Source organism: Morus notabilis, unplaced genomic scaffold (assembly GCF_000414095.1).
Source record: "Morus notabilis unplaced genomic scaffold, ASM41409v2 Scaffold112, whole genome shotgun sequence".
Taxonomy (NCBI): domain Eukaryota; kingdom Viridiplantae; phylum Streptophyta; class Magnoliopsida; order Rosales; family Moraceae; genus Morus; species Morus notabilis.
The window spans coordinates 278,980-298,019 of record NW_010367100.1 but is presented as its reverse complement, the minus strand read 5'-3'; the positions used below and the strand labels follow the sequence as shown (position 1 = coordinate 298,019).

Here is a 19,040-nt window from a genome sequence, read left to right as displayed (position 1 = left end):
TCATGATCTCATGACAAACACCTGCAATAATGGTTCTAAATAAAGCTTTCAAATATATATGAGAGTTAGGACTAAAAAATAAAATTACCGGTAGTTCTATTTTTTTAGCCGTTTTCAGCCATCAGATTTGTATCAGCAATTACATGTTTTGCATATTTTTTCAATCTCATTTGATTTTGACTAGATCTAACGGTCAGAAAATTGATCTTACCGGGCCTACCAGAGATAGTCCCTATATATACACATATATATATATATATATATTTTTTTTTTATAAAAAAAAAAAAAAAAACTAATTATAAGCTCTCAAATCTTGTAACAAACTTTTGTACTTTTATTGGTACAACTAGAGTAAGGCAGCTAATAACCCAATTCAAGAATCATAATTTTCATACCAATTTATATTTTTATATATGATATATTTCCTTAATTTGTATATCAATAAAAAATTTGATAATATTCCATGTCTTAACAACCTTGTAGGTATTACCAATTAAACTGTGGACCCTGATTGGTGGCCTTTATATCAATTATGTTCTCAATTGAAACATGCAAAACATGCAAGGTACTAGATTACCGTCCAGCTAGCGGCTAGCTCTTTTAGCAAAGGTAATGACCTAGGGCACTTACGGCATATTTAAGTTTCGTTTATTTCACTCATTCGAATTAAAAATTTAAATTAAAAAGTGATTTTATATAAGAAAATGTTATAGCAGAAAAAATTGAATTTAAATTTTGTAAGGAAAAACATTGTAACAAAACTTAAGTTGTGATTCAATTAATCGACGAAACAAATGAATCTTAGAGTTAGATGTGTTACAGTTAATAATTACTCTCCTGCTTATTAGTATGTTTATATCGACATATATATAGATTAATATGCACCAATTATTTCAAATTGAATGACTATCTGAAGATACATACATATAAACATGCATTATATATATATATATATATATATATACATTCAAATAATGGTTCGTACATGCGTCATCATTTGATAGTTCCCTTACGTTTTGGCAAAACTTGCCTCGTGACCTAGGCACTTACGGCGGCATATGGGGCTTGACTCTTATATTTAAGTTCTGTTTATTTTGTTCATTCGAGTTGAGAATTTAAGTTAAAAAATGATTTTATATGAGAGAAAATGACATGACAAAAAAAGTTAAATTTAAATTTTGTGAGGAAAAATACCGTAACAAAAACTTGAGTTGTGATTCAATTAATCGACGAAACAAACGAGTCTGTTACAGTTAACAATTACTCTCCTGTTTATTATTAGTATGTTAATATCGACATATATATAGATTAATATGCACCAATTATTTCAAATTGAATGACTATCTCCTGCATTTGAAGATACATACCTACAAACATGCATTATATATACACATTCAAATAATGGTTCGTACATGCGTCATCATTTGATATAGTTCCCTTAAGTTTTGGCAAAACTTGCCTCGTGAATTATATGACATTCTGGTCCTCCTTTTTTTTTTAAATAAAAAAGGGGAAAAAAGTTCTATATATCATGTACTTATGGTTGGCGGTTGCAACCTGCAGGATATTCTCGGAATACAGACAAGATATTCCAAATCATATACAACCCGTTTAGTTGGAGGATTTGTTCTCTTATTCGAATTATGGTTAATGATTCGCTACAGTATTTTCTCTCACAAAAAATACATGTAAATAAAAAATAGTTATAATCCATAAACTAAACGGGCTCATATTGTGATGCTCACCTGTTTAATTTGTGATGTATATATGTTTGGTGATGACAAAGTTGGGCTGTCCATATTGCCACATGTGCTTTTTATTTTTAATTTTGTTAGTATTATTATTATTATTATTATTATTATTATTATTATTGCTATAATAATGTAACCTGCAGCCTTCTAGGTTTATGTGTGATTTTGAAGGCAAAGGCATATATATATATATATATATATATATATAGTCAAACGGAACATTTATAATTACTTTGACAAAACATGGAGTGACCAATAGTATAGACACACATTATATATGGTCATTGTTAAAGAATAGAAATAAAATGTAGATGCTCATATTTAATTTTGAGAGGTACCCTCTTTGTAAGGTTGTCACAACATGTGCCTCGCTAGGTATTTTGTCCTAACGAACGTCTAAAGAGGTGTTAAAAATTCCCCCAGGAAGGTCAATGGAGAATTAATATAATATATAATGATGGGAAGTTTTCTAGAGACTTTAATATAACTTGTAAGCTTTTATTTTAGAGAGAAAGTGGGAAATAGGTTAAGATTTGATATGGATTAAAATTAATAGGTCAATAGTTTATATAAGTTAATAAATAGGCCAAATTACTCTTTTCGTTCATAACTTGTCTGGTTATAAGCTATAGCTTGACAAGTTGTTGTCCATAATTCACAGTTTTTATCCATAACTTGTCTGGCTATGAACCATAACTTGACAATTTTGTCCATAACTTATCTGATTATAAACCATAACTTGACAAGTTATGACCTATTAATTTCTATAACTAAAAGTTAGTTTATATACTTTCTTAAGCTTTTCATATTGACCTATTTTCTACTATTTCCGTTTATTATTTTTAATCAGCTGCGACAAAGACAAATAAGGCCGTTAAAGATTTACAAATATAATTATTCTCCGAGTCTCAATTGAAGCTTCAATTATGGTAGCTTGAAGAAAAACCAAAATATAAAGCATAGAAAGTACTACAGAAGTAATTGCAGAAGTAACAATTAAAACAATTGATTAGCAAAATAAATAAATAAATAAACAATTAGACATATGTTTATTTTTAAAATACCTAAAATAATTATACATATCTCTGTTCAAATTAAAAACTCAAATCCGCGAACTGAACGAGATTATAAAAAGAAAATGTCTCATGCATGGACCAATATAGCAAGTGGAATAAAATAGAAAATTCCCAAAAATAAAATAAAAAGAAAAGAAGAGTATTACAAATTAATAAAATAGGAACATTAAAAATTAAAATCTGGTGTAGGTAAAGGGATCTCTTATTATTGAATTATGATAATTTGGATTTAAAAAAAAAGAAAAAAAAAACTTCAAAATACATGTGCAGTACAACACTAAACAAGTAGTCAAGAACCATGATTTAGGTAAAGGGATACGTAAAGGGAACAAAGTAGAAGTTGAAGCCTCCATTGTGCCTGAAAAAAGTATTCCATGTTGGGAAATAATCAAAAGTCTAAAAAAGCACTTATAAATGTGTTGTCGGCTCAAATGGGTTCAAATTTAGCTCTCATTGTTTATTTTAGGGATTAATATGGTGAATTATTTTTAATCCGTATATTACGTGTACGTTTGAACAGATAATATCCCACTTATCTCTACTATTTTATCTTATCTACCCATTTTGTATACAAAAATAAAAGATTAATTCAGTCATCGAACCATTAATTAGACTTCTTTAGCAATGCTCCAGTTTTGCCTTTTTTTTTTTTTTTGGCTGACAGAAAAAAGTGCAGCACTAGTTTAACCAGCAGTCACTAAACAAACTAAAATTTTTTTTGACATATTAATATCAAATTGAAAAAGTATAAAAAAATGTATTAAATTTACGGTTCAAACATAATCTTATCAGTATTTTTTTTTTTTCAATCTCTATAAAAAATTATCTAAAAGTTGCCACAATAAGCCTAATTCCAGAAATAAACTAAGTATTAAAAAAAAAAAAAAAAAAAAAACCCTGTGCAACTGGGAAATGACTAAGATATTGCCGGCATACACCTTCTCAGAAAAGGATGTCTAAACCATCAGCAATTAGTTACACAACTCTAAATTAATTAAGAAAAATTAAGGAAGAATAAAGCAACATAATTAATTAATTAATTAATTAATCAACTGAAAAAAGTGGGGACAGAAGAGAAATAACAGAGGGTGATGTAGAAAGTGTACAGAAACCTCTGGTCTTCTTTTCAAGAGTTGTAACTCAGACGCCTTTGCCTGAATGTTAAATCCATCACTGTTTTTGCTGGTTTTAAGGTCCACTGTCTTTGTCCATTTTTGACCAAAATTTTTTATTCCATTTTATATTTCATCACTTGTGTTTATGAACATATCTACATATATATATATATATATATATATATATATATAAACACACAAATAAGAACCTCATTTTCTCGTAGCCTCAAACTCACAAAGTCCTCTGCTCCTCCAATTCCTTCTCTCTGCTCTGTTTTCTCTCAGAGCAGAGAACACATTTGTGAAAACAGAAAAATACACAACACACACACACACACACATATATATAGAGAGAGAGAGAAACCATAGATACAAAGAAAATTCATAAACAAGCCTCTAGTATAAACAAACAAACAGCTTATTTTCCTTCTTCTTGGAGTGAAAGTCTCAACCGAGTTTTTTTTTTTTTTTTTTTTTTTTTTTTTCCCCCCGGTTTTTTTTTTTTTTTTTTTTTTTTTTTTTTCCCGCACGTTCTGTTCTTTATTTTCTTCTTTCGTTTTGCATGTGATCTCTCATAATAACATAAACCAGCCAGTACGTGGGTCTTCAGAAATCTCTCCTTCCAGCTCTTTCGCATTACCTAATTAACTCACGTAAGTCAGAAGCAAACCAAACACCATAAACAAGCCGTGCCCTTTTCGCAAACTCTGAAACACAAGCACACACACATATTTGTATCTATATATACACACACACACACACACATATATATATATAGTTATATCTAAGTGTTTGAACGTATATACACCACTAGTACTATAAGTTTGACAAAAAACTATGGAGCGGCTGACGACGACGACGGTGATCCCGGACGCGTTTCAAGGGGCGAGAAACGACATCGCGGGGCAAATGGCGTTGGTTTGGGAGCAGGCGAAGGCGCCGGTGATTGTGCCGGTGCTGAGATTGTTGGTTGTGGTGTGCTTGGCAATGTCTGTGATGCTTTTCATAGAGAAGGTGTACATGGGAGTTTTTATAACGTTTGTTAAGTTGTTTAGAAAAAGGCCCGAGAAGCGTTACAAGTGGGAGCCTATCAAGGATGATGTTGAGCTTGGGAATTCTGCTTATCCCATGGTTCTTGTCCAAATCCCAATGTACAACGAGAAAGAGGTAAATTCTTTTTCCAGGGGTTTTTTTTTTTTTTTTTTTTTTTTTTTTGGGATTTAAATGAAAATATGCTTACGAAGGCTCTGTTTATTTCACCGAGTTTAGAATTCAAATTTTGTTATAGTAAAAAACTCTTAGAAACAATCACATCTAACTTTTTTACTACATTAAAAAACTCTTACACAAAATCACATCTTAACTCGAATTACAAACTCAAATCAACGAATTGAACAGGTCCGAAATAGGTTTAAGTACTGTTCAAGAAATATTCTCATAATATATATTTAATGGCGTATAATGTGCTCTAATTGATTTAAAATCGTACGGTCTCAATCAATGATTTTTGAGTTTATTTGATGTTGTATACTCTAGTACTTGTCTCCACTAATCTAACGCTCACATATTATGACAAAAGTATTTATATTGATTTATAATCTTGAGCCAAAACAAATATTGATTTATATCTTACTGATGATTGAATAAATACGGATGGTAATCACTGTTAGTGTTTGAGTGATTTTATTATTATTATTATTTTTGTACTTAAAAGTTTTCCTTTTTATTTTTTTGGTAGTTTTCTTTTTTCTTTTTTGGGAAAGTGTGTTTGTGAATTGTGCTATGTATCATTCTCCACAGGTTTATCAGCTTTCAATTGGAGCTGCATGTGGGTTATCGTGGCCATCTGATAGGATCATAATTCAAGTACTTGATGACTCAACCGACCCAACAATTAAGGTTAAACCTTCTTCAACCAATCTGATGATTTGACTACCAGAAAAAGAAAAGATTAATAATAATAATAATTTGATGTTACTTTTGTACTTTGCAAGCATTATGTCACTATTTAAGAGTTGAGACCATGTTTAAAAAGTCACTTTCCAGTTTTGGGTAAAAGCAGTTCCTTTCACCTACCTTATTTGGAAAATTTATTGTTCATACAATTTCACTATGTTTTGATTTACCCATAAAAAACCATTAGTCAATTCTAAAAAAAGCCCCCAAATAGATCACTTTTGCTTATGTTTTTTTTTTTTTTTTACCTCCCCAAGTAAGTATTAACTATCAAAATCTTTTGACTCAACTTATGCCATGTCAAATATGAACTTTTAGAGAATTCCCTTGTAATTCAGGACTAAGAAAAAATAAAACAAAATTATAAGATATCGGTCATATCAACAATACACTATTCACTATTAAAATATGAATCGTGAAACATGAATCTATTTTTTATTAGTAGAATGTTTTGGACCGATAGTGTCTAAACATTTTTATAAAAGATATTTACCATATCCACACAAAAAAAAAAAAAAAAAAAATCTCAAACTTCTGACATGGATTTTTTGTTACTTTTCTATGTGGGGGGAAAAAACAGAGTTTGGTGGAGTTAGAATGCCAAAGATGGGCAAGCAAAGGAATAAACATAAAGTACGAGATAAGGGACAACAGAAATGGGTACAAAGCAGGTGCTCTCAAGGAAGGCATGAAACACAGCTATGTCAAACATTGTGATTACGTGGCAATCTTTGACGCTGATTTCCAACCTGAGCCTGACTTTCTGTGGCGCACCATACCATTCCTAGTCCACAACCCTGAGATTGGTCTCGTCCAAGCTCGTTGGAAGTTTGGTAATCTCTTTGGTTACTTCTTAATTAAACTTGATTACTACAATTAATCTTGTGTTAAACTTAGGTTTAAAATATTACATTTTACGAAAAAAATTGAGAATTTACCCTTAAGAATGCATGAGTCTGGACCTTTACCCATTACTCTTGATAAATACCCTTTTAGTAGTGTAATTATTTGACTAAAAAGATTATGAATCAAGAGTAAAAAATAAAAATTCTGATTCATACACTTTTAAAAGTATTTATCAAGATCACCTCAACTTAGAAGTGTCGGTGGCTGAGACTTTAGACGAGTGCGTTACTAGTTAGCTTTAAAGATTCTTCCCGTTTTTAATAAGGAGAAATAAGAATTAGAGTATCTTTTTAATTATATATGTTATAACATCCACATAAGTTGTGTAGTCGTAATCAACATGCTAATTAGTCTCCTTCCAAAAAAATAAAAAAACATGCTAAATAGTCGTTAGGTAAGGAAGACGCTTTTTGGGCTTTACCTTTCGTTTTGGTCTGTCGTATTATTACATGAGAGAAAGAGGGAAACAGGTCGTCAATATTTGAGATGAATTAAAATTAATATGTTAATAATTTACATAAATTAATAAATAGATTAAATTAGCGTTTTTATCTATAATTTATCTGGTTATGAACCATAACTTGACAAGTTATTGTCCATAATTCATGATTTTTGTCCATAACTTGTTTAGCTATGAACCATAACTTGACAAGCTTGTTCATAACTTATCTGGTTATAAACCATAACTTGACAAGTTATGATCTATTAATTTCTATAACTAAAAATTGACCTATATACTTTCTTAAACTTTTCATATTGACCTATTTTCTACTATTTCTGTTATTATATTCACTCGTTCCGATTTGAAAAATAAACGTGTGTATATTTTGTTCTCCTTAAAATATTGGAATTTCCTTACATTACAGCTTTTTCTTTCTTTCTTTCGTTTTTTTTTTTTTTTTGGAAAAACTTTAACAAGTCACAACCTCATTTAAAAAGACGAAGCTGCTCAAACAAAAAATGTCTATTGTTAACTAATGATTTGTCAAATCTACTACGGTGGTCTCCAAAAGAGGTTTCTTCATCAATTTTTTTCTTCATATGAGGGTCTCTAATTCATGATGGTAGGTCTGAAAGGGCGTGTTTCGAAACTGGGAATATCCCGCTTCACAAGGACACTTTCGTAATTTTCCAAACTTAATCACTTTGTTGAACCAAAAATGAAAACATGGGATAGTTTTATAGCATTCTTAAAATATAAGGAATAATTTTGAATCATCAAGAATGTGGGAGCAATTGTGGTATTTAGTTAAAACTCGAGAAGTACTTTTTATAGTTTTCCTTTTTTAGGCCTAAAAATTTGAATTTAAGGACTTAATATTAGATCTGGATAGAGGCCTATTGTTTTAGGCTAAATTTGATATCACATGTTACAAAATTGTAATATAATTTCTCAACTATCGCATTTATTTTATGTAACAATAGACTTTGTATTCTAATCCTAACTTTACATCGCAAATTTGTTAATAAACTTTCATATTCAATCTGTATGAGTGGTGTTCTTGGATTTTATATTGAAATTTCAAGAGAATGTGTATGATATTACCTCCAGACCTTTCGGAACACATTACGCAATTATATTGCTTGCATTTTTATAGGAAAGAAGTTGTGATGTTTTTGTCTTCTGATTGGTATTGCAGTTAATTCGGATGAATGCTTGATGACAAGGATGCAAGAGATGTCACTGGATTACCATTTCACAGTTGAGCAAGAAGTGGGGTCCACTGCGTACTCCTTCTTTGGCTTCAATGGTAAACCAAAAATCTCTAGGGAATTGTTAACCCAAAAAAAAAAACTCAATGTTAAGCCTGAAACTCATTGCATAAGAGAATGTGTGGTGCAGGCACCGCTGGTGTATGGAGACTTTCGGCCCTCAATGAGGCCGGTGGATGGAAGGACCGCACGACGGTGGAGGATATGGATTTGGCCGTCCGGGCTAGTCTCAGAGGCTGGAAGTTTGTGTATCTTTCTGACCTCAAGGTAAAGTGTTAGTGATTTTCCAACCTTGTTGAAAACATTGTTGAGCTATAACAAGTTTATGTCATATATATATATATATATATATATATCATAGTCTTGTTTAAACTTCTTCTAAAAGTACCAAATCTTCAATGAAACTCAGGTGAAAAGTGAATTGCCAAGTACTTTCAAAGCTTTCCGGTATCAGCAGCACAGATGGTCTTGTGGCCCTGCAAACCTTTTCAAAAAGATGGCCATGGAGATAGTAAGAAATAAGGTATATGAATCTTCATTGTCCTTCTAGTTGTGCCTCCTAATAGTGGATTATCACTAATGATTAATGATTCTTTTTGTTTTCCTTGTTACTAATACTTGGCAATCTGTTGCAGAAAGTATCCCCCTTGAAGAAGTTTCATGTGCTTTACAGCTTCTTCTTTGTTCGGAAGATCGTGGCTCATATTGTCACATTCGTCTTCTACTGCGTCGTGTTACCGGCAACTGTTTTGGCCCCTGAAGTAGAAGTTCCCAAGTGGGGTGCTGTGTATATTCCTTCAGTCATTACTTTACTTAATGCAGTTGGAACTCCAAGGTATCTTCTTCTCTCTGCTTGTACTTACAAATCTCTTTTACCATATTTTAGTTTTGAAACAACTCTAAAGGACCACAAGTCTTACCTTGAGAGATCTTACAGTGTAGTTCTCTTAACTCTATTGCTTTTGATGTACGCAATGCAATCCTGCAGATCATTCCACCTATTGATATTCTGGATCCTCTTTGAGAATGTCATGTCGCTGCACCGGACTAAAGCGACTTTTATCGGTTTGTTAGAGGCAGGAAGAGTGAATGAATGGATTGTCACTGACAAATTAGGAGATGCTCTCAAGACCAAAGCCGGCGCAAAGTCCTTCAAGAAGCCTCGATTTAGGATCGGAGAAAGGTATGCTTTGTTGAACAGAATCTTTGAACAGAAAAGACATTTATAAGCTAAACTCTTCATTCTAATTCCCTGTTACAAAACTGCTCATATTCTCTAATATGTTAACAATCGTCATCACCTGAAAATTATGTTCAGCTTGAAATAGAAGTGAAAGAGCGTACAATTTTAATGATCTTGTGCTCATTCTAAGCAGACTCCATTTACTTGAGCTCACTGTTGGGGCCTACCTCTTCTTCTGCGGGTGCTATGATCTTTCATTCGGGAAGAACCGCTATTTCATATACCTCTTCCTCCAATCCTTTGCCTTCTTCATCGCCGGAGTCGGATATGTTGGCACATTTGTCCCCAGTGCTTAGTGGAGAGGATATCAGCATCACATGTCAGCTATTCTTTTTCACTTCTCCAACAAAATGTGAAGGCATACATTGCCCTCTCCTTCAGATTTTCCTTCAGATTGTATTTGTGTTTATATTATATGAATCAAAGCTGGTCATTCTTTTTGTTTTTTTTTGTTTTTTTTTTTTTTGCACATTGGTTTAAGATTAAATTATTTGTTGTTGATAAGAGTGTAGGACATACAGAGGAACAATGCAGTGGCTAATAAAACTATACAATTGATAGTGCATTGTACAATTGCAGCATTATTTTTTTGTCGAGTTATCACAAAATGGGCATGCAATTACCTTTATTAAGTTTATAAAAATCCATCATCAATGTTATGGATGTGGGACCAAAACTTTCTATGGAAATAGTTCAGGAACTAATCAAACTGTCACAATATTAAATTATGGCCATGTTTGGTAACTTGTATTGTATTATATTATATAAGGTGTATTATATTGTATTGAATTGTATTATATTATCATAATACAATACGGTATTTGGTGTTAAAACGTATTGTTTAAAGGGTCAAAATGAAAAATTTTAATAATTTGAGGTCAAAATATAATTTTTCAAAAGCTTTGGGGTTAAAATGAAATTTTATAAAAATTTTAGGGTCAAAGTGTAATTTTACAAAAGTTTTAGTTCAAAATGTAATTTTGTAAAAGTTTTAGGGTCAAAATAACAATTTTAATAAATATAAAATTTGCATTTTGCTCCCTAAACTTTTTAATAATTATAGACTCTGACATGATCCTATGTCAGTCCGATTCTGACCTCTAATCGTGTCCAATCCCAATATGAATTATTGATCCACTATAAAATAATACAATACAATACGCTAAAAATAAGCATATTTAATAATATAACATAGACCATATTAATTTACCATAAATATTAATTTATATAATATGTCACACTAAACATTATATTATTATATTATTATACAATACGGTGCTTTAATACAATCAAATAAACATACCCTATATGAGAGACTAAATTACAGCACCAAAAACTATAATAATTAGCATATAATAAGTCTTTCCTCTTTAAAACAAATTAACATGGAATAAGTTGGTAAGAGGTTACGCATCCCTTTGAAATACATTAGAACTAGCTGGCAACATTGTTGTTATTAGTTGGAACTTTCTTCTATGAGATACTTACGCATAGAATAAACTTTATTTCTCCACCTTCACAAACTTGGTATTGATCACTTTCTTCTTTTAGAAATACTACTTTATGATTCTTTGTATCTTATGCAAATAAAAGTCTCGTTCATTTTACCGATTTAAGTTTAAAATTTGAGTTTTCTTATAGTAAAAAACTCTCAGAAACAATCACATCTAACCTTTTTACTACAGTAAAAAGCTCACATAAAATGACATCTCAACTCGAATTAAAAACTCGAATCAGCGAACTAAACAAGCTAAAAATATATATTTTGTTCATCTAGCCAAGGAAAATAAAAGACAAAACCAAAACATGAATAAGCTAGCAAGGTTACCTTTCGAGCCAATTATTTCGAGATTTTAGTTTCTTCGTGCTTCTCTTTCACAACAATGGCAGAAACCCTACTCTCAAAGTTGGTGGAGGCTGTTGTATCCGAAGCAGTCGAAAAAATCTCCGAACTACTCATTCATGAAGTCACTTCCTTGGCCAGCGTCAAGAATGAAGTGGAGCGGTTGAAAGCTGAACTAAAGCGAATGAAGTTCTTCTTGAAAGATGCGGATCGCAAGCAAGTGCAGAACGAGCGTGTTCGCAAGTAGATAGCTGAAGTCGGAGATGTCGCAAGTGACATTGAGGATGTCATTGAGACCTTGGACTCCATTTACTTGAGCGTTTGGGAAGAACCGCCACTTCACGCACCTCTTCCTCCGATCATTTGCCGTCTTCATTGCCAGAGTCGAATATGTTAGCACATTTTGTTAGTTTATCAATCCATCTTAAAAGCTTAAGCTGTCAGGAGGTGGGCCAATAGTAATTTTTATACTTTTAACACAGTTGTCCCTAATTCTTATGAAGAGAAATATCAGCACTACCTGTCAACAGTTCTTTTTCACTTCTTCAACAGAATAGGAAGAGACACATTGCTCTCTCCTGAAGATTCTCCTTCAGATTGTATTTGTGTTTATACTATCATCCATCAAAGTTGGCCATTCTTTTTTTCTTTTTTTTTTATGAACAATGGTTTTAGATTTTAGTTGTTGTTGATAAAAGTGTAGGAGAAACACAGGAAAAATGCGGTTGGCTAATAAAACAACACAACTGATAGTGCATTGTACAATTAAAACTTTTTTTTTTTGGCTGAATACTAGAAGATTTAAAGTGCCGTTGATTTTGTTGTAGCAAAGATACACACACACAGATATATATATATATATATATATATATATGTATGTATTTTGTTACTAATAAAGCTAACAAAGAGAAAAAAGAAGTAAATTGAAGGGACAAAAAATCTTCGACCATACTCCTAGAGTTAGTTTATCTCAACCTCAAAGCTCAGGATCACATTGTTTGGAACACACCTTTAGAGTGAACAAACAAATATACTAGCAAAAGTTAAAAGAAGTATTCGAAACATAAATATTTTCTATTAGAATAATGCTAAGACAACAATTCAAAAACCAACTTTTGAGTATGTGATGTGTAATTCCACCTCAACTCATCACCCTTAATTTAACACTTATTTTAGTCCTTCACGAGGGAAAAAAACAATTTTAGCTTTTTTGCACTCTTTTCAAAAGTTTGAGGGCATTACACCAAATAAAAAATTAAAAAAAAAAAAAGAATGATGACCAACTCATAATTCAGGAATCAAATGAGCAATTTGCTCAAAAATAAAGGTCCTGTTTATTTCACTGATTCGAGTTTAGAATTCGAGTTTTGTTACAGTAAAAAGCTCTAAGAAATAATTACATCTAACTTTTTTACTACAGTAAAAAGTACTAATATAAAATCACATCTCAACTCAAATTAAAAACTCGAATCAGCGAACTAAACGGGCCTAAAAATATTCATTTTGTTCCTCCCCAAACCCTATCAGTAAAAAACTAAGCAAAACCCACCTATTCCCGAAGAAGCCCTGTCAATCACGCCGGCGTCGCCCCTCACCGCCGGAACCTTCTCGCTGCCGCCTCGCAAGCCCCCCTTGGGACCCACCACCGCCGTAAGCCGCCACCACCGGTTCCGGCGACGGGAACCCCGTCAACGCAACCCTTTTCGTCCATGGAGGCTTGCTCTATACCTTCCGGTTTGCTCTGATGCTTTTGTTTTGCTCTTTTCCATTTTTTCTTTTTTAGGATGCGTTATATTATATTCATAAATTAAAAAAAGAAAGGTTTAATTTTTAAAATTAAAATTGTTAATAGGACTAAAATTTTATTTATTTTACTGCTTTGAATTTAAAATTTTAAAAAGACGTTTATTTTTTATATTTATTTTTAATTTTAAATTATAATTTATGATTATTTATAATATTTTTTTTTCATAAAAATACACATAAAATAAAAATAATTTTAAATTATGATTTTAAATCTATAAATTAAACGTCTATTAAATTTTAATACAATAAAAAATTCTCATAAATAATTATATCTAATTTTTTTATTATATTTTTATTCTTATTATAATAAAAAAAATTTATATAAAATTATATTTTTAACTCAAATTAAAAATTTACATCAACTAATTAAATAGCAAACTAAACGGCTTTAAATTGTCTTAAAAAATCAAGGACTGTAGAGCTATTAACCCCAAAATAGTATTCGAAGATTCGTGACCCAAAGATTTTCCCGCGCTTTTCCGACATCAAGCTTTTGCTTTTGGGGGTTTTTTCCCTTTTTTCCCATTCCGAACTTGTCATTCTGGGTCTGTCTTCTCTCTCTGTCTCCGAACCAGGTATATTTCACGATATTTCTGTTTTCGTTTTTTTATTTTTTTTTTAATTCTGGTGTTTGGGACTTTTGAATTACATTAACTGCTTTTTAGATAGTGAATTTGTGAATTCTGATCTGGGTTTTTCTGTTACTATGGTTCTATTACAGTATTCTTCTACTTAATCTCATGATCTAGGAATTAATTGATGCAGATTTGTTTTAATTAAATCTGGCTATTGATTTTGATTTCAATTACTTATTCTTTTTTTTTTTTTTTGCCTCATTTGCAGATTATAGGTGGACGAAAGATAAATGATCCATGCTTCTTTCACTGCTTCTAGGGCTTTGTAAGATCTCTTTTCTTTCATATTTTTATAATTCTGTTTTAAAAGATTGAAATTGAATTCTGGATTTGTAATTGTAGTTATTAAAAAGTCAGTTAACATCCCAAAAAATGGTGGAAATTGGAAGAAAATTTGTGGGAATTGGTTAGGATATAAAATGATAGATCTTTTCCATTTTAGATCATTGAATAGGTGATAGTTTATGGTTTTGATCCTTTCTTAAATGCCCCATAACAAGTATAATTGTAATTATTCAATTTTGATAGACTATACAGATTGAAGGCTTTTGTTTTCTAGGAAATTTGGAGCAATAACAGCAGGAAGGTCATTGCATTTTCCGTTGAACTGTACCCAAAAGGGTTCCATTAGGTACATTCGAATGGCAATGAACGACAAATCTAACTCAAGCGGCGACAGAAGCGACTCCAGAGGTGCATTAGTTGTTCTAGAAGGCTTGGATCGTTGTGGCAAAACTACGCAGTCTAACAAATTACACAAGTACTTGGAAGGACTGGGGCATTCGGCTGAATTATGGCGATTCCCTGACAGAACAACAAGCGTTGGACAAATGATATCTTCTTATCTTTCCAACCAATCGCAACTTGATGATCGTGCTATCCATCTTCTTTTCAGTGCCAACCGTTGGGAGAAGAGGTTGGTTGTGTTGTTTTATATCCCTAATGCAATGTGGATCATTCTTGCTTTGTGGTTAAGACAGGAGAAGATTTTTGATAAAAATTAAATGTTGTGTTGTTTACCTTTAAATATGCATATTTAAACAGAGCGGATGTTTCTTGTGGTAGTATAATAGTCTTGTTGGATTGCATATGTTGTGTGCTACCAGACTTGTTCAACATTGATGTATTCTTTCTTCTTGAAAAAGAAAATATTGAGATGCTTGTTTTTACATCTGTGTCTGCATGTTTACTGACTGAAATTTAATTGAGACAACCAAAAAGGCGAATGCTGAAAAGTCTAATGTTTTTGCAGAACATTGATGGAAAGTAAGCTGAAATCTGGAACCACTATCATTGTTGACCGTTATTCATATTCTGGGGTGGCTTTCTCTTCAGCCAAAGGACTAGACATGGATTGGTGTAAGGTGAAGACGTGCTAAATTGTTGATGAAAAAGTTTTTGGTTCTTATTTGAGTTCTGCTAAATAGTGTCGTTGTCTTCTGTAGGCTCCAGAAATTGGGTTATTGGCTCCAGATCTGGTATTGTACCTAGAAATACCACCAGAGGTAATTAGTTTTTATGGTTTTCAGACTATTAGGCAATATACAAATTGTCCCAGATTCTTTCAATGTAAATTATTGTGTTATAACTTCTTTTTTTCTTTTTCTATTTTGCCTTTTATGTTCGGATACATAGCCCACTTTCTGATTTACAAACATACGTTTAAACCTCAAAAAGTAAGTTGAAAGATTTGTTGGGGTTTTCTGCTGACCTTTTTGCAAAGGTGAGATGTACTAGTGTTTTCCTAAATCTTCTTTTGAACCGATTCATTATGTTACAATTCTCAGAAAGCTGCAGAAAGAGGTGGTTATGGAGGAGAAAGATACGAGCATCTAGAGTTTCAAAAGAAAGTTAGCAAAAGCTATCAGGCTCTTCATGATGCTTCTTGGAAGGTGATAAATTTTTCATTTGTTGATATGGCATTGAAGAAGTTGTGAATCTGCTTTTGTTGTAATCCTTTCTAAAGGGCTTGCTGTGACTTTAACATCAAGTACTTTCGTAGTTTCATGTCTATATTTTCTAAGAAGCAGAATAGTTGCTTTGGTAATACAGCTATCTCGAGGCTTATGCAACATTGGTCAGCAGTATAGCTATTTGTACATAATACAATTATACACATATATGCATACATGCACACACACGCATATATAGTAGACACGCACACACTATATGCATACAAACACACGCGCGCGCGCGCATGCACATATACTCAAAATCATCAAGTCTACCTGCTCTTTTCATGGTTGCTGAAGAATAAATCCAAGACCAAAGTGTAGACATGCAAGTTGCACTAGGCATTAGTTTATTTTTGATTCACATGCTTTTCTTTTGATATACATTGTCTAATTCTTTACCTCCCTTCTGTTCGACTTTGTAAATAGTAAATGCCAGTAAAGGGAAGTCTAACTTTGACCCGAACCTAATTATGAACTGTTAGAGCCCCGAGCTTCTTTTCGCCTTTCTCCAAATTTTTACTGTTAAATGATTTTTTTTTTTTAAAAAAATTGTAAGGCAGGGGTCCGCTGAAATTGATCACTGCAAATCAAGCTGAATCAAGTCGTTGACCTTTTTGGATTTTTATTTGTTAGTTTTGGTTAGTTTTAGACTAGTTTTTGGTGTTAGGTAGACCCATATGAATGCTCTTGCTCTTTTAGATATTTTCCTAGACGTCATCTTTCTATTTGAGTTTTATGACACCCTAGATCGCAATTATAGTATCCAAGGAAGTGTTATTTTCGAGCCTTGACCCCAAAACTGAAAGGACCAAACCATCCAAACCAATTAATTTTGGTTTGGTTTCCTTTGGTTTTTCTTTAGAACATCAAATGGATCCAATCAACAAAAACAAAACAGTATTTTTTATCTGTTCAACGGTTTTTGCTTTAAAATTGACCAAACCAATCGTGAACACCGGTAGTTGAAAGAAGTCTCATGGTTTTGGAAAGTCCCCTTGTCATATCCACTATTATAGCTGTTAGAAGTGAGATTTTAAACCCACTGAGCCTGCTATTAACTCAAAATACTAAAAGCTTGTCTTTGATCACTGCCGTTTCTGGGTGATTGAGTTACTTTGTCTAAGGCAGATTGAGTTATTTAGACTCTGGCACAGATATTGTTTAAATTCCCTTTTGGCCTAATTGCAGATAATAGATGCTTGTCAACCACTAGAAGATATTCAGAAGCACTTGCAGGAGATAGTTTTTGACTCTGTGGCAACATGTCAAAGAGGGAAACCTCTAACCTGTCTCTGGAGGAGTTAAATTTCGTCTCTTTTGAAAGATATTCGAAGCACTAATCTAGCTACGAGTTTAAGATCGGCATGAAGTTTTCGCAGTCTGCATTTATAAGATACCTGCGATGGCCTCTGACAAAACTTGGGATATGTTTTGAGGGGAAGCATGAATGGGAGGAATGTGAATCTTATTCCTATATATGCGTATTTTCCATATCCGGTATTTAGGGTTTAGTAGAAAATCTTCATGGTTTTGTTTGTTTTTATTTACTTTCTTGAAAGAAAGATGGTTTTTAGAGTTTAATACATTAGAATATTACCAGACTATGACAAATTTTAAATATTTCCCATAAACGTTGATGTTTATCCATGTTAGTAACAAAACTTTAGACGTATGATGCATTCTCCAATACGCTTTGGTGAAAGATAAAATATTTGCAAAACTAACCAAACTTACCTGATAATGCGTCACTGCAGAATCCTATCAACGAAGTGTTATACATATGCGTGTGCTTATATATGTGTGTATAGTTTAACTCAGAAGACCTTATTTCAGGTAACATAGAAGGACAACATGATGCTTATTCAATTCACGCTAATATTAAAAATCTATGAGTACGTGATATTTATTTAACTTAACACTAACATCAAAAAAGTATAAAACTAATATGAAAATTAAAAAAAAAAATTTATGTAAAAACTTTTTTGTTTGTATTAGTGCTATGTTGAGAATAATATCACTTTAGGTTTTTCATGAAATACAATCCTCCCGCAATGATTGTGTAGACAAAAAGAGGAGAGGAGAGTGGGGGGAGAGAGAGATGAGGCAGCAATGCCAATGGCCATCGTGTGGCTAATGTTGCCACGTTGGTTTTGTCATTTTAGTGTAATCCATATTGTTCATAACCGAAATTCCAACCAATATATATTTATAGCAAAAATGTTATATAGCATGATGAACCTTATTTGTGGGATCAAGTAGGATATGGGGCTTTTCATAAGAAAAAAAAAAAGTAGGATATCATGCCATCCTTTATGAGAAAGGCGGAGATTTAACCTCATTGGTGATGTTTGGTTTATGGGTTTAAAATTATAGTTCATGATTCTAATTTTTAAAATTTAAATTTTTTATGAGAGAAAAATATTGTAATAAAATCAAGAACCATAATCCTAAATTAAATATAACCTTTAAAACAAATATCACCTAAATAAGATTGTTCGTACATATGTGCGCAAAGATGTTATATAGCCTCATAGAGTTATGTGGGATCCACAAGTGAGGTCGGGGGGTGACAAATAAAACTGCTCATATGAGACTCTGTTTATTTCACTGATTTGAGTTTAGAATTTGAGTTTTATTACAGTAAAAATCTCTCAGAAATAATCATATTTAACTTTTTTATTATAGTAAAAAACTCTCATATAAAATCATATTTCAATTCAAATTAAAAATTTAAATCAACGAACTAAATGGGTCCGAGTCTCATCTTATGTCCTCGTCCTGCCCATGATTTTATGCTCACATCCAAGGTCGCAGATTTGGACGAAGTGATAGTCTGACAGCCACTGGCCAATGAGCTTCTCTGAAAAGGAAATAAAACAGACATCATTAAGGGCCCGTTCACTTCATGTATCCCACTCAAATACAGCCCACTCGAATTGAATTTTGGGTTGCGTTTTACGTTCATTAACCAAAACTCGAGTGTGAAACTCGAGTAATAACTCTGATTTCAGAGTTTGGCACACCACTCGTTTTTCCATTAC

The 19,040-nt window shown here is 32.3% G+C and overlaps 2 protein-coding genes across 3 annotated transcripts; both read left to right on the top strand.

Moving 5' to 3' along the window:
- Positions 1-4,746: 4,746 nt before the first annotated feature.
- LOC21399839 (glucomannan 4-beta-mannosyltransferase 9) lies at positions 4,747-10,184 on the top strand. 2 transcript variants are annotated; one of them, XM_024174623.1, is made up of 9 exons: positions 4,747-5,109; positions 5,743-5,841; positions 6,479-6,731; positions 8,445-8,555; positions 8,648-8,784; positions 8,927-9,040; positions 9,153-9,352; positions 9,506-9,700; positions 9,894-10,184. In XM_024174623.1, the coding sequence occupies exons 1-9, from the start codon at positions 4,780-4,782 to the stop codon at positions 10,054-10,056; spliced, it is 1,602 nt and encodes a 533-aa protein (XP_024030391.1). In that variant the 5' UTR covers positions 4,747-4,779; the 3' UTR covers positions 10,057-10,184. The 2 variants fall into 2 exon arrangements, with proteins under 2 accessions (XP_024030391.1, XP_024030390.1); XM_024174622.1 differs by having other exon boundaries at positions 9,153-9,700.
- Positions 10,185-13,859: 3,675 nt separating this feature from the next.
- LOC21399837 (thymidylate kinase) lies at positions 13,860-17,599 on the top strand. The gene is made up of 7 exons (XM_010111880.2): positions 13,860-13,984; positions 14,253-14,309; positions 14,604-14,960; positions 15,297-15,408; positions 15,490-15,549; positions 15,832-15,936; positions 17,188-17,599. The coding sequence occupies exons 2-7, from the start codon at positions 14,275-14,277 to the stop codon at positions 17,302-17,304; spliced, it is 786 nt and encodes a 261-aa protein (XP_010110182.2). The 5' UTR covers positions 13,860-13,984; positions 14,253-14,274; the 3' UTR covers positions 17,305-17,599.
- Positions 17,600-19,040: the final 1,441 nt, after the last annotated feature.

Coding starts and splice junctions, on each gene's coding strand:
- LOC21399839 (XM_024174622.1), top strand. CDS start 4,780: ATGGAGCGGCTGACGACGACGACGGTGATCCCGGACGCGTTTCAAGGG. Junction 8,556..8,647: donor CTCCTTCTTTGGCTTCAATG/GTAAACCAAAAA, acceptor TGTGTGGTGCAG/GCACCGCTGGTGTATGGAGA. Junction 9,701..9,893: donor CGATTTAGGATCGGAGAAAG/GTATGCTTTGTT, acceptor CATTCTAAGCAG/ACTCCATTTACTTGAGCTCA.
- LOC21399837 (XM_010111880.2), top strand. CDS start 14,275: ATGATCCATGCTTCTTTCACTGCTTCTAGGGCTTT. Junction 14,961..15,296: donor GCCAACCGTTGGGAGAAGAG/GTTGGTTGTGTT, acceptor ATGTTTTTGCAG/AACATTGATGGAAAGTAAGC. Junction 15,550..15,831: donor ACCTAGAAATACCACCAGAG/GTAATTAGTTTT, acceptor TACAATTCTCAG/AAAGCTGCAGAAAGAGGTGG.